Here is a 19,523-nt window from a genome sequence, read left to right as displayed (position 1 = left end):
AATGGAAAATCCAGGGTGGAATGTAACGATCAACATCTCCCCTGTATTGTTTTCTTTATAATTCAGCGTGACTTAATACTTAAATTCTGTAGCCTGGTGCATGAACTTGATAACTCACAGAATTTTACTTCTGAAATATTTAATAAAATGCTAACTGGTAATATTTTACAGTTTATGATTAAATTTTTTTATTTATATTTGCACTTTCAATGTTAATAATATAGAGCAATTTTTGGTAGCATACCTTAATGTTTGGTCCACAAAATAAATATAAATACACCAACTACAGTTTAATTATTTCACTTCATGAACCTGATAAACCACAATACCTTTTTTTTTTACCCATAATCTTCATCGTCCCATGAATTTTATGACTCACTTTCAGTTTCAGAGTGTTGTTGTTGTTGTTGCTGCTGCTGCTGCTGCTGCTGCTGCTGCTGCTGCTGCTCATGTATTTGTTGATCTGTCACTTGTCTACCCTTTAGTTTGCATTGTAAAGACACTTTGCTTCTCAGTCCAGCGTAAAATTTTTGGTGTTCTTCAGGTATGAATTGGCACAGATTGCTCAGGTTCTCCTGTCTATCTTCATTAATTGGTAGGTAGTATTGGTGGAGAATTGATAGACATGTGTTGGATATCTTGCCTTACTTTGCAGTGTTTACTTCTTTGTATTGTTCCATTTCTTGTTTGTGCGAATATGCCATGCAGTATTTTCCTGAATATGCAGTGCAGTGTTTTCCTCATAAACATTGGGTAATCATGGTACTTGCAGCTTTTTGTATTCTGACAGTGTTGTTAACAGTGTCTTTATTTCTAAATATTAGATAGATCTTCATATTTTCAGTTGACACAAAGTCTTTCTGTACCATCTGTTTCACATGAAAAGGCTGTTTCATCTTGCATGTGTTTCTACTAATTTGTACCAACCTTCTGGTATATAGCAGGAATTTTTCTTTTCTTCTTTTCCATAACAAGCAAGCATGGTAGCGCAGTGGTTAGCACATTGGACTCGCATTTGCGAGGATGAAAGTTCAAAGCCACATCCGGCCATCTTGTTTTAGGTCCTCCATGATTCCCCTAAATTGCTTGATGCAAATGCCAGGATGACTCCTTCAAAAGAGCACAGCCAAACTTCCCTAATCTGAGCTTGTGCTCCATCTCACTTCATTGTCAGTGATCCATTAAATACTAATCTTCTGCTCCTTTTCTATAACACCAAACTCGTGGTCACAAGGTAAGAATGCATGTCCAGGTATAGGAAATTTATTTCCGCTGTTTCAAATAATTTCCATACATGAACATCATAGTGCCAAAAGTATACCAAATTCATATTTTTGTTTTGTCTTCCATGTGAGTCTGACCAAGGGATCAAGTGTTTGGCTTCTGTTGACTCTTCCAGTTGTTTGAGGTAAGCGTATAAACATGATAGTACTTCCTATGATTCCCATCCAACAATATCCTCTGACAACATATGAATATTGGATTCTCCTTTAGAGTCGTGGACTCCAGGATTTTGTGTTCACAATTGCCTGGACTAAAACGTGATAGTGGTATGTATTTGTGGAGTTGGTTGGCTTTGCTGTATACAAAACCTATTGTGAAAAATGTTTCACTTCCAGCAGCATTCCCAAATTCATTTTTCATTTGCATCTGGCTTTTTCAGCTGTCCAAAGGTGCAGGTCTTTGTCTCTTAGCATTCACCTTTTCTCTCATTCTGATTCTGTACTTCTTAGAGACATTTGTAGCAAGTCATACTGTTAACATGTCTCCAAACTACGTTCTCCAAAATGTAAATTAAATTCTGTTCTGAAAACGTGTGTGAGAAGGTGCATGTTGTTGGTTCTTGTGATATATATATATATATATATATATATATATATATAGAGGGAAACATTCCACGTAGGAAATATATATCTAAAAACAAAGATGATGTGACTTACCAAATGAAAGTGCTGGCAGGTCGACAGACACACAAACAAACACAAACATACACACAAAATTCAAGCTTTCGCAACAAACTGTTGCCTCATCAGGAAAGAGGGAAGGAGAGGGAAAGACGAAAGGATGTGGGTTTTAAGGGAGAGGGTAAGGAGTCATTCCAATCCCGGGAGCGGAAAGACTTACCTTAGGGGGAAAAAAGGACGGGTATACACTCGCACACACACACATATCCATCCACACATATACAGACACAAGCAGACATATTTAAAGACCAGCCTTTGGGGGTTATGCCAAATGTCAGACAAGCCTGAGAAAATAAAATATGTGAGCGTAATCTGGCTAGGGTGAAGGCATGTTTGCGGAGGGAATGTAAATAAAACTTAATGGGGTCGTTGTGGGGGTGTTGTGAGGGTGACATGGTATTAGAAGGTGGAAAGTGTAACATGAGGTTGAAATGAAAATGAAAGATAAAAATATATGGGGAGAGATAAGGGTGAACTAGAAAATAACTGGAGATCTGGTATGAAAAAATGCGAAAATGTGTTGGTTAAGTTGATCCTGTGGTGAACTTGGGTTGGTAGACAGCGATGTGCATGAAGGTTAGGTGGTTGTGTTGCCGCTAAAACACGTTAAAGGACGGAGAAATTCGGGAAAATTTCGAAAAAACGTGTAAATGTATTAAAAGGCGTGGTGTTGTGGTGAAAGATTACGAAAATGGGGCTAACAATTGTAAATAATGACGTTAAAACCGGTGGAGAGCGGCTAAAAATGATCAGTGATGTACGAAAAACGGAAGTGGAAATAAAGTAAAAGTTATTAGAACTAGCCGAAATGGTTGTTTAATACGTGAAGGCAGCTGTTATTGAACTAGAAACGGTTAGCGGTATTGTTGAAAGCGCAAAATAAAAATTTTTTGGTTATGGTTTGGAAGTGGGTTACGTATTATAGAGTATATATAGGCGGGATAAAATTGTATTACGGTAAAAAGGGAAGGTGAATAGAAAGTGAGACTACTGGTAAACGCAGAAAGAGAAAATAAGACGACAGGAAAGATTTCGAGATGCAACAGCGACAATAACAAACGTCTTTAAATATGTCTGCTTGTGTCTGTATATGTGTGGATGGATATGTGTGTGTGTGCGAGTGTATACCCGTCCTTTTTTCCCCCTAAGGTAAGTCTTTCCGCTCCCGGGATTGGAATGACTCCTTACCCTCTCCCTTAAAACCCACATCCTTTCGTCTTTCCCTCTCCTTCCCTCTTTCCTGATGAGGCAACAGTTTGTTGCGAAAGCTTGAATTTTGTGTGTATGTTTGTGTTTGTTTGTGTGTCTGTCGACCTGCCAGCACTTTCATTTGGTAAGTCACATCATCTTTGTTTTTAGATATATATATATATATATATATATATATATATATATATATATGCATGCTTACCTGAAACAACTGGAAGAGTCAACAGAAGCCAAACACTTGATCCCTTGGTCAGACTCACATGGAAGACAAAACAAATATATATATATATATATATATATATATATATATATATATATATATATATATAGTGGTGTCACCGCCAGACACCACACTTGCTAGGTGGTAGCTTTAAATCGGCCGCGGTCCATTAGTACATGTCGGACCCGCGTGTCGCCACTTTCAGTGATAGCGGACCGAGCGCCACCACACGGCAGGTCTAGAGAGACGTACTAGCACTCGCCCCAGTTGTACGGACGACGTAGCTAGCGATGCACACTGATGAAGCCTTGCTCATTTGCAGAGCAGATAGTTAGAATAGCCTTCAGCTAAGTCAATGGCTACGACCTAGCAAGGCGCCATTAGTAACATTGCATGTATCTAAAGAGTCTCACTTGTATCGCCACAATCTCCAGATGTACCAAAAGGATGGATTAAAGTTAAGTATTCCAGAAGCTACGTACTTTTCTTTATAGCATTCATTACGTATCCTGTTTCAGACCTCACGCCATCCTACTTTAGCTTAGCGCGTGCCTTTCAGCTTCCTCTCATTGTGTCTAGGCTGTCTTGTCTAGGCACAACATATATATATATATATATATATATATATATATATATATATATATATATATATATATATAGAGGGAGACATTCCATGTGGGAAAAATATATCTAAAAACAAAGATGATGTGACTTACCAAACGAAAGTGCTGGCAGGTCGATAGACACACAAACATACACATAAAATTCAAGCTTTCGCAACCAACGGTTGCTTCATCAGGAAAGAGGGAAGGAGAGGGAAAGACGAAAGGATGTGAGTTTTAAAGGAGAGGGTAAGGAGTCATTCCAATCCCGGGAGCGGGTGTATACCTGTCCTTTTTTCCCCCTAAGGTAAGTCTTTCCGCTCCTGGGATTGGAATGACTCCTTACCCCCTCCCTCAAAATCCACATCCTTTCGTCTTTCCCTCTCCTTCCCTCTTTCCTGATGAAGCAACCGTTGGTTGCGAAAGCTTGAATTTTGTGTGTTTGTTTGTGTGCCTATCGACCTGCCAGCACTTTCGTGTGGTAAGTCATGTGGCTTCTTTCAGAGAGTTCAGGAGACAGTATTATGTCACCTTGTGTAATGATTCCTGTATTTTGGTATTCCATTAATGAAAACTCTCTTTGCATATTTATAACTATCTCAGTATTAAATTTCATATGTAAATTAAGGTTTCAGCACCTGTAAACAATAACTGAATATGTTGAAATTGTTAGCATATTATTCATATGTTTATCCAGTTAATAATATATTAGGTAATAATATATCTATCCAATTAAATAATTTTATCAATAATTGATTGTTTTCATTGTTATAATAATATATTTCAACATTTTAAATCAAAATTACATTACCTGGGTTATTAGACCCCAAAATTGAAGCTCTCTTGTAGCAGAAAATCTCTTGTTCTTTTATTTAGCCTAAAGTTTATTAGGTTTTTGCGCTCGAGACTGCTTGGTTACAAATACACCCTATTACTAGTGGCCTCTGTGGGATGAGAATGGAAACAGATATAAGCTCCATTATTTAGCAAATTATAACAGATGGCATTAGCAGTCACCTCAGTTGTACTAACTCATAATTCAGTTAAAATGTAGGAGTTTGACCAGTTTTAATCATTACTGCTGTTAAATGAATATACATTCCTAAAATGAGTTCTAATTTGAGTATTTTCTAAGATTGAATGATTGCATTACAATAAACCATTATTGGAAGCATGTAAACTCATGTAATCCTTTATTACTCTTGTAGGGCTGTTCCCACAGTTGGACCATCAGAAACGGGTTATTGCTAAAAGCATGAAAAGACAAACTTGGCCCAAGCGCGCCTCAATGCCACACAAATCAAGAGCTTCTCGTACTCCATCTGAAGGCAACAGGCGCCTGAGTGCAGATCGAACTCCACGAAAGGAATAATGTATGTTTGAATCATTTGCTTGTGACTACTCAAGATAACCAACAAAAAGTCGCTAGTCGGTGTTATTTTATGAAATGCATATCATGTTCACCATTGATCTCTGTTTAAAGTGAGTCATATTATTGTGAGGTATTGTACATATGTTTCTTTAAAGCAAGATGTGTAAGTCACAGTGCACATAATAATATCCAGAAATCTAGACTGATGCATTCAAAATGTGATATGTTAACATGCAACACTGCCTGACATTATTCTCTTCTGTCTTAAGGGAGCAAAATCTAGAATGTTAATAAAACAAATAATGCCTGTTTAAAAGAGCTGTGACCTTTGTACTTGATGTGGTTGTAAAGAAGTCAATGAAATGTTATTTGTTGTTTTCCAGTATGTGTAATTTTTATCACACTTCTCCTGTTCCATATAAAAATACTGTAAATTATGCTTTTGTCATAATGAAACCTAAAAATTATCTACCTAGATTATAAAAATGTAGGAAAAGATACATTGCTACTTACCATAAAGATAACACAGTAAGTTGCAGACAGGTACAGTAAAAAGACACTTACATATAAGCTTTTAGCCAGAACCTTTCCCATAATAAAAGAAACATTCACCATTCATTCACACAAACAACCACACCTCACACACACCTGACAGCCAACTCCGCTGGAGTTGGTGGTTGTATGTGCATGAGGTGTGCTTGCTTGTGTGAATCAACGGTGTCTCTCTCTTTTTCTGAAGAAGGCTATGGCTGAAAGCTTATGTGTAAGTGTGTTTTAATTGTGTCTGTCTGCAATTTAACATGTTATCTTTACAGTAAGTAGCAATCTATCTTTTCCTGCATTGTTGATATTCCTACCAGGAGTTCCCATTGTTCGATTCTACCTAGATTATGGTTTGGTGCCTTAGTGATCAAGCTTGATCTCGCACTGCATTAATTTTGTTCTCATTCATTAAATATTTCACAAATGTGTGTAACTGCATCTTAAACAAGGACTTAAAATATAATTTTATTGATGTGTTTTACATATGGCATTCAGAGGGCAGAGTATATGTGGTACGCTGTTGCACAGTTTTCAAAAACCCTTATGTGATACACACAACAGGTATAGAAATGAGAATTACATGTCTCTGTGAAACAGTTCAATTTTTGTGATTTTGTGGGCTATTTTGCATTTTGAAATAATGTGGTGATATATGTCAGCATACAGTTAAAACACTAAAGAGGGGATAAAAAATGCATGTAACACATATGTGATGAGAAAATGCAGAAGCAGCAAGTAAAACACAACATACAGAGCTTAGAAAGTATTTTCTGAGTTTAATAATTTGTTGATTATAAATAAGAGAAAAGATTGAAGATAACTATTCATGTACCAGACTGAAAAAGGTGCTAGTCCTTATTCAGAGCTAATTAACAAACAAACAAACTACGCACACACAGTTACACTGAATTGATCAACACACTTTGCGAGACTAAGGTGTATAACACCTCATCTAAAGCATTACTGCCTACAGTCAGCTGTGCACATAACTCCTTAGGCGCAATCCACCTATTTTCATGGATAAGTTAATCAAGACACTGTTCATTATAAGAAATGGCTGCTGAGCAGAGTCAAGCGCATTCTTTTCACAACAAGTGATATGTAGTACCCACTGCCTCACATTACTCACATCTATTGCAAAGTAATATGAAATGCAGCAAACAAGTAAGAGATCACTTGTGCGACTCATTATTGAATATTTCTAAAGTGTTGGGAATCCACACCAAATCAGACGTAAAGAAGATATCGAGTCAGTTCAGAGGCCTGCTGCTAGATTTGTTTCCATTACATTCAGTCAATGCGCAAGTTTACAGAAATACTCTCTGAACTTAAATGCAAATCCCTGTTTCTTTTTGCGAAACTCTACTGAGAGAGTTTGGAGAACAAGCATTTACAACAGACTAAAGACCGATTATAATGCCACCAACGTACATCTCACATAATGACTGCAAAAGACAAGATAAGATGAATCAGAGCTCATACAGAAGCATATAAACAGTGCTTTCTCCCTCACTCTAAGTGGAACAGTTAAGGGAATGACTAGCAGAGATGGTGGTGTGTAGTGTATGTATGCAGATGTACCGTATTGACTTCACACATCTGTAGCATGGATTGATGGATTTAAATTGAGGCAATTTGAACAACAGTGAAGAATTCAGTAGCACATCTCTGCTTTGTTTGCACCTCAATGTCAGACACCATTTTGGAGTGCTACCCTGCTGCTGCTATTCTGGTTCAGGACAATGAACCCAACAGGATTATTACTGGGAAGACAGAAATTAGTACTATGTCAACATAATCTGACACAAACACTCAGAGTCAGCACAAAAACTAGAAGCATCAGTTTTGAATTGAACCTCATACCATGCGAGATCTGTTTGTGAACTAGTTTTGGAGGATAGTGCCTAGCTCGAAGGCTTTAATAACACCTTCAGCACACTGGACAGCACACTGCAGATGCACCATCTATGGGTGACCATGCAGTATCGAAGAGACTTTTTAAAATGGAAAGCAAGTAGCTATCAGAGTGAAGGTATTGCCGACAAGTAGTGGACTTGACACAGACAGAGTTTCTATAAAGCCACCAGAGAGGTGAAGTTAAATGCTCAAGAAGTACGGTGTACTGAGCAGAGGAGGACCAGGTGAAGCAGGTTGGAGATAATGTATTGTTGATGTGGAGGAGTAAAGTACAATATCTTGATCCTGGGTCCAGATCATGAAAATACCATCAATCAACCTGATTCATGATCTTGAGTAACAATGTAGTTGTGTGTGTGTGTGGGGGGGGGGGGGGGGGGGGGGGGGTCACGCACGCTCGCAATGTAGCAGCAATGCAGTTGGAGCTGATGGAGACATGGGTCGTGTGTGTGTGTGTGTGTGTGTGTGTGCGTGTGTGAGTGTGTGTGTGTGAAAGCTGAATGTATAACAGTCTTTTTATTGTGTCTATCTGCACTTCAGTGTGTCATCTTTATGACGTGTAGCAATCTATCCTTTTCCTAATATTATTGATATCCCACAGTGGACTTACATTATTTGAATGTTTGTTGGTTACTCCACCTATCATTAATTATCAGTAATACCCTTGATTGTAAGTTAAGACTTTTTAAATCAGTTGCATTACTAAATCCAATTTATGCAAGGCATTTAGTTGTCATACCAGTACATTTCCACCATCGTTGTGCTTGATAGGCGCCTATTCCACCAACAAAAAGCAGCAACTTTATTTTCATTTTTATGTTCCAATACAGCAATGCGATTTTCAGTGGCTAGCATGTGTAGAGGCACGAGTCCGATTTTCAGCAATAGTAAAATGTGAAATTACTTATGAACATTCAATATGTAAGTTTCAAGAAATAAACAATGAAATGTGTTATGCACTTGTAGCAGTAAATTAAAACTAGATCTATGAATGCAGTAATAAGCTGGAATAAATTTTTGAGGACAGAATAATGAAGTACAAAAAAAATATTGTAGAACAAAAGCAAACTGGTGCTTTTCATTTATTATAAATAAAAAATTGTTTTTGCTGGAGAATTCTTTGTAGAGTGGAGCAATACAGCTGCAGAGAATCATTTATCTTGAAAAGACTTGTTCTATCTTGTTTTTGATAAAGCCTCAACTGGCACAGAATTCACAGTATACTACAGACAACATTTAAGTTTAACCGCGCGACTACTACGGTCGCAGGTTCGAATCCTGCCTCGGGCATGGATGTGTGTGATGTCCTTAGGTTAGTTAGGTTTAAGTAGTTCTAAGTTCTAGGGGACTGATGACCACAGATGTTAAGTCCCATAGTGCTCAGAGCCATTTGAACCATTTAAGTTTAATTTCATTGCAAATGGAATCCTTGTGACCTGAAGTTTACTGTTTGTGTTTTTGTAAATCCATAAATTCTTCTGATGTGTGACATTATATAGGCTCAACACACATCCAGGATTAGCCTGGATAGTCCTGGTTTTTTGTGCTGTCCGGAGTAATGTTCATGTTTGCAAAAGTGTCCAGAAAGTGAGAAGTTTATGACTGGCAAGTACTTTTTTAATTTTAGTCCAATATGTTCCACACGTTTTTAAAGGTTCTCGTTTGGCAGTGCATCTGTCAGCTGACATTGGAGCAAGAGCTGACGTAGAATGGGAGTTGTGACTACCAATTCTGCCACAACTTTTCGAATACTGTTAGTCACCTGGCAACAGAAAGAGGGCAATGTGTTTATGTTGTATTCATGAGTGAAGTAACTCATCTGTATGTCTTTGATCATTTTATATCTATTCATTTTTTGTTTCATCATTTAGCAATGGACAAAAGAAAGTGTGCATTTAATGTTAATGTGAAACAGGAAAACAAATTTTTGAAATTGTGTTGTGACATTAACAATGAAAGTGTATTGGTGAATTTTCTGTTTCAAATAAAGAAGTGGTGATATGAAAGACATGTGAAAGGAATTAAAACTAGGAGTGCTATTAATGCTATACTGCTTCACTAAACATAAAAGATTTTTTAAGCTAAAGATTGCAGTTATGATCTGGAGCGTGCTGCAAAAGAGGCTACATTTCAATAACAGACTGCTAGACATGAACTCCGTTTCCAAATGTCATGCTATATATCTAAATTGATTAAAAAGTTATGTTACCTAAACTTTTTATCTCCTAGAACCAAAACTGAGGCTATTATTGTTAACTGTTGGATGGAGGGTGTGGGGCAGTATGCCCTAAGGAAACGTTCTGTCCCAATACCCTCCACCCAACAATTTCTACTCCCTCTGCCTTATCACCTTCTCCCCATCCTCACCTCACACCCTCTTTTGTTTGCCACACTCTGCAAATGCACCCTCCCATCTTTTCTGTCCCTCTCATTTTTCACTCCATTTTCCACACTTCCCTGCACCACAACCTCCTGATGAAGCACGCCTGTTGTCAGTCTAGTGCCTGTACACTCTGCCAGACAGCGCTCCTCTCTCCCGCCACATGTTCATTGCTATCCCTTCCCTTTCCCTGCCCCCTCCAGATTGCTGCTTAAATTTCACGTGATTGTTGCATTCTGGTCTGAGCTTCCAGAGTTGCCAGCCACATGTGTGTGAGGTGCGCTTGCTCATGTGGATGAATGGTGTGTGTTTCTCTTTCTTTTTCTGCCAAAGGCTGTGGCCAAAAGCTTATGTGTAAGTGTCTTTTAATTGTGTAATAACTTCAAGTTGAACAAATATATTTCAAGGAAGACACAATACATGAAAGTCACAGATCAAGTAAACAGAGTAAGACGTGTGTACACTTTAACAGTCAAATCATAACTGAGTTCAAGTCTAGCGGCCGATGGCTGGCTGGCCGCTGCATGGCTGGCAGACAGCGCCGCATGTAGAGGACACGCGTAACTGCGCGGCGGCACTTTGAAAGATCGGCGAGTCACAACAGTAACAGTTCATAAAATTTTTAAAAGTAGACAGCTCATCACTTGTAAGGAAACTGATATTAAAATCACCCTTGATGGTTTTCTTTTTACCACTTTTGCTGACACTGGTGTGAAACTTTTATAAAAGGAACACAAGCAGCCCAAAGGAGATATACAAACTGATAGTACATAAACATTGATATCCTTGATTTCAATACCTGACAGTTTTATGTCTTTTTCAATAGTGTAGCTGCAACACTGATTTTTACAAATGTGCAACTTCCTCCACCTCTGAAGACTTTCTTTGAAAAGTGATGCACCAGTCTGAATTGTGATAACTCAACTTCATTTAGTAAGACCTCATCAAGTGTTGAGTAATACACAGTGTTTTGGCATCCGACAGTTCGTTGTTGATATTCATTAAAAGTTCTAATTCATTTAGCTTATACTTAAGTCCTTTTACATTAAAAACAGATTTTTGAGGCAGACTAATATTTCTAAATCTACTGTGTCTACATCTATACTCTTCAAACCACTGTGAGGTGCATGGCAGAGGGTACATCCCACTGTACCAGTTATTAGGGTTTCTTCCCGTTCCATTCACATATGGAGTGCGGGAAGAATGAGTGTTTGAATGCCTCTGAGCATGCAGTAATTATTCTAATCTTATCATTATGATACCTATGTGAGCAATATTTAGGGAGTTGTTGTATATTCCTAGAATCACCCTTTAAACTAGTTCTTGAAACTTTGTTAATAGAATTCATTAATAGTTTACATCTATCTTCAAGAGTCTTCCAGTTCTGTAACTCCGTGACACTCTCCCATGGATCAAACAAACCTGTGACCATTCGTGCTGCCCTTCACTGTATACATTCAATATCATCTGTCAAGCCTATTTGGTAGGGGTCCCACACACTAGAGCAAAATTCTAGAACTGATCACACGAGTGATTTGCAAGCAGTCTCCTTTGTAGACTGACTGCACTTCCCCAGTATTCTACAAATAAACTGAACTCTACCATCTGCTTTATCCAGGAATGGATCATTATATTTCATATCATTGTGATCATTATGTGATCTTTATATTTCATACCCCTACAAGGTATTACACCCAGGTACTTGTACGAGCTGGCTGATTCCAACAATGACTCATTCATATTATAGTCATAGGATACTATGTTTTTCTCATTTTGTGAAGTGCACAATTTTACATTCCTGAAGATTGAAAGCAAGCTGACAATCTTTGCACCACTTTGAAATCTTATTGAGATCTCACTGAATATTTATCTTCTTTCAGATAGTACTTCATTATAGATAACTGCAAAGTGTCTGGTTACTAGTAATATTGTCTGCAAGGTCATAAATGTACAAAATGAACAGCAAGGGTCCCAGCACAATTCCCTGGGGCACACCTGCAGTTACTTCTACATCTGGTGATTACTCTCCATCCAAAATAACATGTTGTGTCCTTCCTACCTACAAGTACTCGCCCCAGCCACAAATTTAACATGATACCCCATATGATTGTACTTTTCATAATAAGCATAGAGGTGGTACCGAGTCAAACGTTTTTCAGAAATCAAGAAATATTGCATTTATCTGTCCACCTTGATCCAAAGCTTTCAGTATGTTATATGAGAAAAATGTGAGTGGGTTTTGTACGATCAATGTTTTTGGAATCCATGCTGGTTGGCATGGAGTAAGTCATTATGTTCAAGGTACCTCATTATCTTCCAGCTCAGAATATTTTCTAAGTTTCTACAACAAACTGATGCCAAAGATATTGGACAGTAGCTTTGTGGATCACTTGTACCACCCTTCTTGTAGACGTGTGTGACCTGTGCTTTTTTCCAAGAACTGGGCATGGTGTTTTGTACGATAGGTTATAGTTAGAAGAGGGGCTAACTCAACCACAAGTTCAGTATAGAATCTGACAGCAATTCCATGGGGCCCTGGATATTTGTTCAACTTTAATGATTTCAGCTGTTTCTCAACACCACTGACACTACACTTATTTCATTCATCCTGTCAGTGGTATGATGATTAAATTGGAGCAATTCTTCTGGATTTTCATTTGTAAAGGAGCATTTCTGCTTTTGTTTTGCTATCCTCAATTTCTGTTCCGTCTTATTTGCTAGGAACTGGACACTAACAGCCTTTACATATACCAAAATTTCTTTGGGTTTTGTGAAATATTATTTGATAATATTCTGCTACAGTAGTCACTGACGGCCTTACACATTGCTCTTGACAGCCAAATACATTTCATTCAACATCTCTCTATCTATAGCCTTAAGCTTTGATTTACACCTCTTACGCAGTAATTTTTGTTTCTTCAGGAGTTTTTTTGCAGTGACTATATACCGTGGAGGTTCCCTCCTATTATGAACTGTTCTGTTGAGTACATATCTATCCAGTGGATGGTCAGCTACACCTTTAAACTTGAGCCATAGTTCCTCTACATGATCCTCCCTTGTGCTGAAAGTTTGAACTTCCTCACTGAGAAATGACACTACTGATTTTTATCTAGTTTACTGAACATCCTTTGTACTGTGGTAATCCCTGTTACCACAATTGAATCATGATCACTAATACCAGTTTCAAAATGGACATCCTCAAAGATGTCAGGTCTCTTTGTTGCTATTAGATCTAATATATTTTTATCATGAGTGGGGTTCCTAACTAAGTGTTCTAGGTAGTTTCCAGAGAAGAAATTTAGGTATTTTTCACAAGATGTCTTTATCATGCCCACCACTAACACCTGATTGTTTGATCATTAAAGTATCCACTGGCAATTACAGTATGATTGGGGAAGTTACATACAAGCAGACTAAAGTTTCTCTAAATTTTTTGGTGACAGTAGTAGATGAGTCTGGTGGGTGACAGAAGGATCCAGTTATCATTTTATATCCACCCCTGATACTGAGTCTTGCTCAAACAATCTCGTATGGAGCTTCAATTTCTATCTGGATGGATTTGAGTTTTTTGCCTACTGCAACAAATACACTACATCCATTTTCCATTTGCCTATCCTATCGACATACACTTAAATTTTGCTCAATAATCTCACTGCTATCAGTTTCATGTTTCAACCAACTTTCTGTATCTAGTACCTCACTGCTTTTCATGAGAGCTTCAAAGTCTGTCACTTTGTTGTGAATACTTTGGAAGTTTACTGTTAGGATTCTAATACTCTCACCCGTGGGAGGCATTTCTTTCAATCTTACACTGAGGCTTCTGGGTTTCCTAAGCTGTCATTATCTGGATTTTTGAATGGAGAGTTGCCTAATCTAAAAAACTCCTGTGTGCACCTCACAAACAGTCAGCTACCAGAGTAACAGCTTCTGATGTCTAGTGCACACCAGACCCATTTACGGGAACATACATTTCTCAACCCTATGGTGCAAGTCCAGGAAGCACAGCCTAGCTTGTCAAAGAACCTTCGAAGTTTCTGATTCAATCCTTCCACTCAACACAGAACCAAAGGGCCAAGCTCATTTCTGTGTACAATCAGTTCTGCACACCAATCAATGCATTTCTATGAAAAAGTAATGAAAGTTATTTTTGTTTGTATCTACCATGCCCCCAACTCAGATGAAAATACTTTTTAGGTAGGCCTAACTTACAGACTATACTTTGCTGCATAACAAAGTGGAAAGAACATGCAACTATAACTGGTGGAGATATAAATTAAAACTTTTATATAACATGTAACAAACCTAGTGTAAAAAAAGTTACCAAATATCCTGAGGCAGCATAATTTCCATAGTGTGAATTCAGAACCTACCAGACTAAAAGCATGTTTGGATAATGTTTTTATTAACTGTCCTCATGATGTGTTCTACCAAGGTAAAAGAAATTATTTTCTCACATCACTGCATATTGCATGTTAATATTAGTGTTAAAACATTTAATATTTAAAAGGAACAAGACTGTAGAAATTTCTCAAAGTCCAAAAGTATCTTAATAGTATCACAATACATTTTGAGAAGACTAACACAATGGTTGATCTCAAGTGACTGGGGCTGATTGCTTCTAATATGTGGCACCAGTGACCATTTAGTTTTGAAACCTTTCACAATTATTTAACAAGAATGCCAGATGCTTATCTTGTTCCAAAAAACAAGAAATGGTAAACTGTGGTACATCACAAAAATTGGAGAATCTAAAAAATAAATTACTGCTGTTAAAAAGACTTAGCAAAGATAATAATTCTAACAAAATTAAGGATTTAATAGAGGGAAACATTCCACGTAGGAAATATATATCTAAAAACAAAGATGATGTGACTTACCAAATGAAAGTGCTGGCAGGTCGACAGACACACAAACATACACACAAAATTCAAGCTTTCGCAACAAACTGTTGCCTCATCAGGAAAGAGGGAAGGAGAGGGAAAGACGAAAGGATGTGGGTTTTAAGGGAGAGGGTAAGGAGTCATTCCAATCCCGGGAGCGGAAAGACTTACCTTAGGGGGAAAAAAGGACGGGTATACACTCGCACATATGTGTGTGTGTGCGCAAGTGTATACCCGTCCTTTTTTCCCCCTAAGGTAAGTCTTTGCGCTCCCGGGATTGGAATGACTCCTTACCCTCTCCCTTAAAACCCACATCCTTTCGTCTTTCCCTCTCCTTCCCTCTTTCCTGATGAGGCAACAGTTTGTTGCGAAAGCTTGAATTTTGTGTGTATGTTTGTGTTTGTTTGTGTGTCTGTCGACCTGCCAGCACTTTCATTTGGTAAGTCACATCATCTTTGTTTTTAAAATTAAGGATTTGCAACACATCACTGAGAAACTATACAAGAAACATATACAGTTGACTAAACAAAGATATAACACTAACTTAATAAAAAGCAGTAAAAGCCAGTGCAAAGAGCCTGGTCAATGATCAATACTATTAGAGGTGGAGTCATAAATTCTGATAACACATTTCCAATACCAGCAGATACATTCAACAAATGCTTTGTAAACTATATAGAGGAAATCAAAATGTTAATAAATAAACATGTAAATATAACAACAACAAAAACCAATTATTGACATACAAAAAAATCTACTCACCAAGCAGCAGGAGAACACACAAATAAAAGACTGTTGTAATTGGCAAGCTTTTGGAGCCAGTGGCTCCTTCTTCAGACAGAAGGGTTGAAGGGGAAAGAAGGGTGTAGGAAACGGACTGGAGAGGTCAAGGAAAAGGGACAGATTTCATAAAAGTCACCCACAACCACGGGTCAGGGGAGACTTACCATAAGATAAACATATATCGATTATCTTAATAATACAAACCATAATCATAAGCAGTCCAGATCTTCATTAAGCAACTTTATGGAGGTGTGCCAAGAGGAAGTTCTTAAAATTGCTAAGGAAATGAAAAATTAATATAGAAAAAATATTTTTACTAAGTCACAAACCTACTGAAAGATATAACACAAACTTGTGTTTCACAGAAGATGTTTCTCCTGATCCCCTCAAACTATCCAAAATGTCTCCAGTCTTTAATAAATGTAGCAAATCCAAGCCTGAAAACTACAGGCCAATTCACTAATCCTTGACAGCATCACCTATCAGCTAATGTATGAGTACACAGAAGTGAATATGTTAAATACCACACAGTTTGGTTGCAGAAAGGAAAGACCAGCTTTGCATGCCATAGAACTCTTAGCGATAGACATTTTATTAGATTTTGAGCATCACAAAAACACACAGGTGATTTCTGTGATCTGAGTGAGAGCTTCAACTTTGTTGACCACTCTGTTTTGCTCTCTAAACCTGATACTGTGGAATTTGTGGCAAAACTTTAATAACTCTATAAAAGAAAGCAGAAGGTGTATTCAGGAAGTCAGCTGTCAAACACACTTGAGGTGCAACATGACGTGCCACTGGAAAGCACAGACATAAAGACATGTACGCATGCAGATGACACAACTTTTCTGTCTGTAAACCAGGTATTTGAAAATCTTATCAGCAGTATGAATTTGGTGGAAGAAAGTGCAACATCATGGTTTAACATAAATGGTTTACTACAAAATGTGAACAAGATCCTGAATGCATGGTTCAGTCTATCAAAGACAGAAAAAATGTAAAAATTTTAGGCATTATACTTGGCAAGAAACTAATACTGAACTCCCATGTTGAACATGTAACAGCTAGATTGTAAAGTATGTATAATCAGAGTAATGGCAAGGATAGGGAGTGAGCGCATTGAAAACCACTGTTCATTAAGTATAAGATTTTTACTTTACCTGAGATGCTTACAGTACCTGACCAGAATTACACTGCAACAAATCAAATACATGATTACAATAGAACAATCTGTGTATCTCTGCCCTTACCATATAATACCAGCTATTGCAATCAAAATCTATAAAAATTGTGTAAACACACCCCAAGCATAGCAATCAAATTATTTAAGAAAAAGTTGCACAGCTTCTTATTAACAAACCCATTTTTTCCAGTAGAAGAATTTTCAGAAATGACAAATATGAACATAAAATCGCAAAAATGTAATTTTGTAAAATTGGTAAATTGAGTGTACTGAGAAAGTCAATTGTGTAGTGCTACTGAATGACTGATAAAGAACCTGTATGTGAATCTAATGCTTAACTCTTTCATCTCAATTTTTTTATGTCAAGGATACTTTTTTTTTTCTCCTGGAAGAAAAGTGACAAAGACAGACACTGCCCCAGAAGATAATTTCATAAAACAGTAAGGATTGGAAATATGAAAAACAAACCAAAACTTGCCTTTGGGTTAATACAGTGAGAGATACTTCCAAGTGTAGAACAAACTGAAATGAGTTTCTTGATTAGTTTACCTATTGTTGACTCCATTTTAACTTGTTACTCAAATGGGCACCAGAGAATCTGCCACACAATTTTTCATTTACTGTGTAACCATTACTGTCTACTTCTCATGCTAGCACATTATTTTTTTCTTGTTTGAAATTGCGTAATGTGAATCTTTGTGGGGTAAAGGCTTACTGTGTTAGCTATGAACTAGGCCTATTTGTACACCTGTTCATCCATCATCTGGGATGTCTCTCTTAAGACTGAGTTTGGACTGTAGATTAGTTTGCTTTTAGTAATGGCCCTTTAAAGTAATTGAATATAATTTATGTAGGTGCTGATCCTCGTGGGAGGTTACTTCCATGCCTGAGACACAATCATGAACAGAGCTGCACTGAGGTGATCCTTCACCTTTGGCAGAAATGACAAGGCCAGTCAACCCCCTCCCCATACCTCCCATAAAAATTAATTTTCTGCAATTTTTCCTACATATATTTAGAAAATCTTGCAAAATGTTGGGCAGGTTCAACAAAAATGAAGCATTATTGAAAAATGTTACTTAAATGAGCTGTATACTAGGGGCATTCGAAAGGAAATGAGCCTGAGGCTGTAAAAAGAGAACCTCTGAAAGGATTGTAATGCTATTGTTTTTGGAAGAATATGTAGTCCCTATAAAAGTGATGCAGCCCCAAACTCACTGCTAGAGGGAGACTGGTGCAAACACATCAACCATCCACTTCACTCAGTAGCGCTGACAGCAGAGAAATGGAGACTTCAAAAGGAGAGCAAAGAAGTGTAGTGAATTTCCTTGCAGTGAAGGGAGTGCAGGAAATAGAAAGTCATTGAAAAATAGCACATGCGTAAGGAGATCACTCAAAGTTAGTTGCAATTCTAACATTCATCCTGACCTCTAGGGCAATGGCTACGACTATAACTTTCCAGTATTCAATAATTAAGGCACCCATCTGCTGGACGATAGTGCTGGTAATTCAGTGTGGCATTCCAGATTGTGTATCACTGGCCAACAGCACCCATCCTTTCTTGAATTGCTTGTGCCACATTGACCCTTACAACAGACATGCAGTGCTCTCCAGTGTTTCTTCCATTCTTCAATGAATTTCTGCTCACCGCATTCCTTCCATTGTAAGGAAATGCACTACACCCCTTTGCTCTTCTTTTGAAGTCTCCATTTCTCTGTTTTCAGCACTAGTGACTGCAATGGACAGTAAATGTAGGCACACGCTCATTATGTTGTTCCATGGGTATGTGCCAATGATCCTCTAGCAATGGGAGGCTCAGTGCTCTTACAGGGACCTCACCTTCTTCTGTAAACAATGGCTACAATCACTTCAGTGGTTTTTGTTTTACAGCTTCTGGCTAGTTACTTTTTGAATGACTTTAACACATGAAACAATACAGAAAAAACATACCACATGTGCCAACCACAATGGAGGAGCATCTGTGAAGAGGCCAGATTAATCTGTGGTTCCTAAAGAGAGGCAGCTGTCTTTTCAGCAGTTGCAGAGCAACAGTCTGCATGATTGACTAATCTGACCTTATAACATTAACCAACATGATGTTGCTCTGTTGGCACTGCGAATGGCTGAAAACAAAGGGGAACTACAGCCATGACTTTTTCCTGAGGACATGCTGATCTACTGTATGATTACATGATGTGGCATTCTCTCGGGTAAAATATTCCAGAGGTAAAATAGTACCCCATTCACATTTTGGATGGGAACTGTTCAGCAGTAAGTCATCATCAGACTAAACAAAACTGGCATTCTATGGGTCAGAGCATGGAATGTTACATCCCTTAATTGGGTAGGTACATTAGAGAACTTGGAAATGGATAGGTCAATGATAGATAGTGTGGGAATTAGTAAAGTGTATTAGCAGGAAGAACATGACTTTTGGTCAGGTCAACATAAAATTATCAACACAGAATCA

General features: G+C 37.8%; 1 protein-coding gene across 6 annotated transcripts in view; it reads left to right on the top strand.

The window, feature by feature from the left end:
• Positions 1 to 19,523, top strand: part of LOC126473250 (ribonuclease 3) — a 313,037-nt gene that overhangs the window by 267,059 nt on the left and 26,455 nt on the right. For 4 of the 6 annotated variants that reach the window (XR_007586426.1, XR_007586425.1, XM_050100177.1 and 1 more), the window contains exon 22: positions 5,204 to 5,368. Coding sequence is in view for 4 of the 6 variants with exons in the window: in XM_050100177.1 (XP_049956134.1) it covers positions 5,204 to 5,367 (164 nt within the window). In the remaining 2 variants the exon portion in view is untranslated. Of the gene's footprint in view, positions 1 to 5,203; positions 5,750 to 19,523 lie in introns of those variants that run through there. The other 2 variants (XM_050100178.1, XM_050100175.1) reach the window with 1 other exon arrangement.

Source organism: Schistocerca serialis, chromosome 4 (genome assembly GCF_023864345.2).
Source record: "Schistocerca serialis cubense isolate TAMUIC-IGC-003099 chromosome 4, iqSchSeri2.2, whole genome shotgun sequence".
NCBI lineage: Eukaryota > Metazoa > Arthropoda > Insecta > Orthoptera > Acrididae > Schistocerca > Schistocerca serialis.
Note: the sequence above shows the minus strand (reverse complement) of the source record. Positions and strands in the feature narration are given on the sequence as shown.